At 42.2% G+C, this 6,000-nt stretch overlaps 1 protein-coding gene across 5 annotated transcripts in view; it reads right to left on the bottom strand.

Moving 5' to 3' along the window:
- Window positions 1-2,073: 2,073 nt before the first annotated feature.
- GALNT9 (polypeptide N-acetylgalactosaminyltransferase 9) overlaps window positions 2,074-6,000 on the bottom strand; it is a 267,777-nt gene continuing 263,850 nt past the window's right edge. For all 5 annotated transcript variants that reach the window (XM_075119990.1, XM_048821747.2, XM_048821748.2 and 2 more), the window contains 2 exons: window positions 4,168-4,335; window positions 2,074-2,710 (listed from right to left, as the gene is read on the bottom strand). In XM_075119990.1, the coding sequence (XP_074976091.1) occupies window positions 2,564-2,710; window positions 4,168-4,335 (315 nt within the window). In that variant the 3' untranslated portion in view covers window positions 2,074-2,563. The remainder of the gene's footprint in view (window positions 2,711-4,167; window positions 4,336-6,000) is intronic.

Here is a 6,000-nt window from a genome sequence, read left to right as displayed (position 1 = left end):
TCCTGTTCATTAACATGTGTAGGTCTCTGAAGTAATGAGGAGGTCCCCTTGCTCCTGTGAAACTCTTTGCTGGGAACTGCAGATCTGCCTTGGCTTCTCAGCTCAGGTCACCAAGCTGGAATGCAACATTCCCTTTTCGATGTCAGGTTAAGAATCCTGCATTCCCTCAAGTATCTCTAGGAGATGTGTTCTTTCCTATTATTCCTTCCAGGCCTGCAAGGGCTCAGGCGGGCTTGCTGTCCCACCTGAAATCCATATTATGTGAGGATTCATGATCCCTCACAAGAGAAAAGAGTAGAAATAGTAAGTGCAATATGTGGATAGGTTAAGGGGGGACAGTTAAGGTTAATGTTACACTTGAATAGGTACATGAGTAGTCTTTTCCTCAGCTTCAAACCACCCTCACACAAACCATTACTGGGCATTTGTGAACTGGAAAGGCTGCTTGTTACAATGGCGGTGAGTGGGAATCAGTGTGCCTCTGTTCCTCAATAACTTTCCTTTCCTTTGTCTTGTTTGTCCAGGCCAAATATTTCAAGGCATAAACTCCAGTCACGGTAAATGACACAGAACAAGGCCTCAACACAACTTTTCTCTCTTTACACTGTATCAGGGGAGAAGATGAACTTTCATTCTTACAGGGCATAAGAATAGAGTGCATTTTTCAAACCTATGTAGAAATCCTGTGCCAATCCCTGCACATACTATTTAAGACCTACTGTACAATATAGGGCTAGAGGATTTAAGTGGTGAGCTTCTGTGGATCTCCTGTACTGAATCTCACCCATATTCTATATATATTATTAAACTGTATATTTAATTAATACATAACCCCATCCACATGACCCAGGAGTAAAGATCAGTGGTTTGTCACCAGAACCTCCAGAAGGAATACCTTTATATTACATAGTCACATATTCAGCTTAAGAAATAAAATAAGGACAAATCATATTAATGTGCTCTCCAAGTTTCAGCTAAAAATTGACAGGAGCCAATGAAATGTACATGTTTACTTTTAATGTTTTATTTAGTACAATGCCCTGGATAGAAATTAACTTTCTTTGCTTCTATTTCATTTTGCTCCACTTGCCTTGAAATGGGAACTGCAAGCTCTTTGACAAGCAGATCATCTAATTCACTCTACCATGGTGTCTGTAATTACCTATGATTCCTTAGTGAATTCTAACAGATATTCCCTTCCCCTCCTACCCCTTAACACTGTGACTGAATCCTGTGCTGCAAAATGCTGTGCACCATGGGCCTGATCCAAAGCTCACTGAAGTCAATAGGAGTATTTCCATTGACTTCAGTGACCTTTGGATCAGGTTCCATCCTTGTTCTAGCCCTTTGCATATGGACCCTGATGGGTCACACAGTGAAGTGCAAGCCTACAGAGGTGCTGTCACTGCTAAGGATTATATAGTCAACAATAGTAAAACGTATCAATGGCACATTAATAGAAACGTTACTTTTTATGTTTTCTGGTTCTTTCTTGTTTTAATCTTGGACAATTTTAGGATTTGTCCTTGTCTCTTTTCTCAAGTGATAAAAGGATGTGGTTACAGCAGGAAATGTGCCCTGACATTCTGCACACCTATGGGATGTGTAGCAGGGGGTGCAAGATCTTTAAAAATAAGAGCCTAAAGTCAAGCTCCTAAATGCAGATTAGGCACCTAAATAAATCACCTAATTATCTGAGTATCCAGCAGTTCCCCTTGGTTTCAGTGCAGAGCTTCGTAGGTGCAGTGTTACGCCTTACATTGTAACTGCAGTCAGAGGGTAGGTTCCAGATGGATGTTCTATAAATCCAAACTACAGTACATACATTGTCCCTCAGGAATTAAATAAGGAAGTGCTGTACTGTGGTTCTTTTATACTGGCAAGACCTAGAGGTGACAATAAAATGGAGCATGTTGATGTTTTAACTATTCAGAATTTACATGAGGACCACCTGGATGCTGCTTTTGAGCAGGCTGATGGTACAAAACCACTTGTAAACATGTGCAGAACTGGCTCTTCCTATAAATACAGACGCTCAGGCAACCACCCTTGAAATTTAATATATAATATATCATATTTTGAAGTGTTATTTATTCACAGTTTTTAGCTGTTTAATACAATGAACCAGACATGCTGAAAAGATGGGATTTCCACTTGTATAGGAAGTACAGTAGAAAAGGCACATGATTATTCATCATAGGAGTTGTGCACCAGTCAATAACTTAAAGCTAAAAAGCTATCCATCAGAGGATTCTTTTTAATGAGGCAGTAGAGGGAACTCCCCTTTGAACTCGACACAGCTGTCTTTTAATTCCTCTGGGAGAGCTGGAATGAGCCCACTTCTCTGTTCAGTTTGACCATCCCAAGATTTCCAGGGCATCCACTGATCTGAGGGAGAAGGCAGGATGCTTATTTGCCTGTTTGTTAATCAGTGCCTAATAGTCCCTGGCCCTGGGGAGTCAACTCCTTTTCATAGTAGTCTGCTTTAACACAAATGCCTTGAAGGGTATCACACACCGAGCAATGGACGATGGCAGAGGTGACAGCTTCTCAGCCCCAGTAGTCAATGTCGACCATGTTTTATCCAGTTTCTAATCATCCATTTTTGCCCCGAGCATCTTTGTACCACAAGTCTGAGCCCAAAATTGGCATCCTTTGACATTTCCACTTCTAGACACCGTCCAGTGTTTCTGCTGATGATTGGACCATTCTGAATTGAAGAAAGAAAAACATTAGCACTGAGGATTTGTCCACACTACCCAATGGCTGATTTTTGCATTACAGTCTTTCCATTATTCAGGTATTTGAGCGAGGAATGAGCCTGCATTTGTGGCTGGTTGCTGACAGAGTTGTGCTTGGCAGTGGGCTAGAACAGAAATTTCTAAAACAGAACAACTTAGCTGTGCTAAGGCTCCTTGGGATGAACCTCTGCTAAGAAAGGTGGGACGGGACTGTCTGTAAATATGCAGCATGATCACTTTATCGGCAAAAGTTTAGAGCCCAGTAAGTGGATTCATACAAGGCAAATACTGCTCTGCCTGAAGTCTCCGGGAATAGGTTTGGATCCACACACAGACCTGGTGTGATGACACAGGTGCATATGGCAGCTGCAACCAGTTGGAGGCAGTGCAGGAGTAACAAAAGTCTATCTCTTGCTGTTTCAAAAGCCTCTATGACAGCTAGCCACACGTTTCATTTGTAGATCAGTTCAGAGAAGCTGATGATATCCTTAACTGAGCTCTGATGCCTTTACGGGGACATTGTGACTTTGAGAATCTTACACAATGATTTTTTTCTTCCTGTTAATCCGTCAGCATGAAACAAAGACGTGATAAAAGCTGGGGAGGCACAGGGGTCGAGTGGATATGGTACTGGTGTAACAGTCAGGATGCTTGGCTTCATTTCTCAACTCCGCGGCAAACTGGCTGCATGACCTTGGGCAAACCAGCTCACCTTTGCCTCTTTTCGCCCTCCTGCTCTGAGTCTGTCATGTCTATTTAAGACTGGGAGCTGTCTGGGACAGGGACTGTCTCTGGCCTCCGTGCTTGTACAGTGCTCAGCGCAAGGGAGAGCTCTGCTGATGGCATGACATAGCCCGGGGATGCTGGCTTTCATGGCTGAAGTTCTCTTACACTAAGGACTTTATACTTTGCCAGTACGCATTTGAAACGGTAACACCCTATGTCATTGTTTTTCTATTAAACTGAGAATTTTAAAACCAGCCTTTGACTCCAAGGGTACATCTATGTTGCAGCCAGGGGGTGCTATTTGCAGCTCAGTTACATGTACCAGCACTAGCTGGACGCTAGCTAGTTCGTGTGAGTCCATCTATGCAAGTTGCCATTCCTACCCCCTGCTGCAATGTAAATGTATCCTCAATGGAGGGGTAAGTGGAAGGGTTAAGTCTCATTTGTAGCTTCAGAGAAGTGTAAAAGAGTTGACGCAATCTCAATATCTTTCCACCTGGTCTTGTGTTGTGAGCTCTGAGCTCTCTCCCTTTTCCTGAACTTTCTGAGGAACCTGTGGTTGGAGATATATAATCAGTGCAAATAATGTGCTTTACTTTTGCTTAGCAGCAAACAACTACATGGATTCCCTATTACCTAGAGCAAGCACTCCGGTCTAATTCATAGGATCACAAACCTCTTTGAAAGCTCTCTTCCATACCTGTGTAAAATCCCAGAGTCTTTGTGCTGGTCTCAAGACATCTTCACATTTCTTCAGAGTAGGGGTCCTGCCTTTCCCATCATCAATGAGACATTTGGAGTCAGGCAGAAAGGTCGTAGAGCCCAGAGGCCCTAACTGCAGAAGCCCTTCAGAACTATAGCGGACAAGCTGGAGAAAAGAAGGAAGAGAAAGACAACACACATTTTAAGCCATATCAGCACCACTAGAGACTTCCAGTGCCAAAGGCTGGAAAATTATGCTCACCCACCACATTTTCAACTGTGGTTGCTTGTTTTGGGTGCCCTACTTTGGACAACTAGGGCCTGAGTTAAGGTGTGCCAACTTCAGAGGGAGTTGAGGCTGGACTAACTTACACCAGGGGATGGTTAGAATATAGGGAACACACAAATGGCTTAAAGCCACCCTGGCCCCACCATCCATTTCTGTCCCAAGTGCAGGAATGGAGCAACTGAGAACAGGGCCCAGTAGCTCCTTTGTGTTATCCCTTGTGGTTGGGGTGCCCTATTCCAGCACATACTTTTTATGCAGAGAGGGAGTGAAACATATATTACCAGCATGGCATCGCTCATAAGACACATAGTTCTTCCTCCTTCTCCCCACCCTCTCAAAAGAAAAAAAAAAACAACGTTGCAAAAGGGCAATCAAGAAAATGAAGTAATCAATATGTAAATCATAACCACTCTTGAATCCATTCAGTGGGAATTGATTTAACAAGGACACAATGGCAATTTGCCATGCAGTTTGTTCTTAAGAGCTCTGTCAGAGCCTATTGATAGCAACCACTCTAATTAGTTTTTGTAAATAAACATTACGGAAAAAAATCCATCAGCACAACTTGTACATCAGGTATCCAAAAATAAGAGAGGAGGAAAACAGTCGATTCATGAAGGAAATAGCAGATCTGCTAATGTATGCTTCAGATCTGGACAACAATGAGCTAGACTCGGCTATTTCACTTCTGTTGAGGGCTAAATATTCAGAAGTCTAGTGATGTGGTAAATGCTATCGGCTATAATTAAAGGGTTTAGTAAATGACATCTCTTATTTTTGAGCTTTTTTTAATAAAGAAAAAAGTTTAAGCAGGCTGCATGCAAGCACTAATGGCTTAACACACACAACACATGATACACTCATTAATATTTCCTATAAGAGTATAATGACCTTCAGAATTTACCCTTTCTTCATTACACACACACACACACACACGACTATTTCACTTGTTTGAAGCCATTGTCCAGTCCAGGAGATGTGAAAAATGGATCTTTTGGAGCTGTCACTATGTGGAAGCAAGGATTCATTTTATTACATTAGGGCCTGGTTGGGGGAAAATATTAAAAAATCAAGAGGAGGGCCATTGCTGCTCATGACTAAGGGTTGCTTGTACATCATGCAGTACCAACAAATCCATGATGATGGTAGGTTCTCATTGCATTTCATAAACTGAATATGATCATAATTAATAGTACTTTCCTCAGAGTTATAAAACAGCCTTTCAGCAGAAGACTCCAAAACACTTTTAAAACATCTTAGATTTCATAACACCCCTGCCCACTCAGGTGGAGAAATGTGTTGTCCATTTTACAACCAGATAAACTGAGCCACAGAGAGGTTAAGTGATTTGCCTTACTTGAAATGGGGAAGTATTTTTAGCCTTCTTTTATAGGCTGGTCAAGTAACATGTTCACGATCGTGCGTCACAGAGGTCAGGAACATGTTCAAGATTACACAGCAAGTCGAAGGTGAGCCAGGGATAGAACCCAGGAGTCCTAACTCCCAGTCCCTCCTTCCCAACCACTATCAAATGCTTTTTCT

The sequence above is a fragment of the Caretta caretta genome, chromosome 15 (assembly GCF_965140235.1).
Source record: "Caretta caretta isolate rCarCar2 chromosome 15, rCarCar1.hap1, whole genome shotgun sequence".
In the NCBI taxonomy this organism is placed as follows: domain Eukaryota; kingdom Metazoa; phylum Chordata; order Testudines; family Cheloniidae; genus Caretta; species Caretta caretta.
This window is presented reverse-complemented; position numbering and strand designations above follow the sequence as displayed.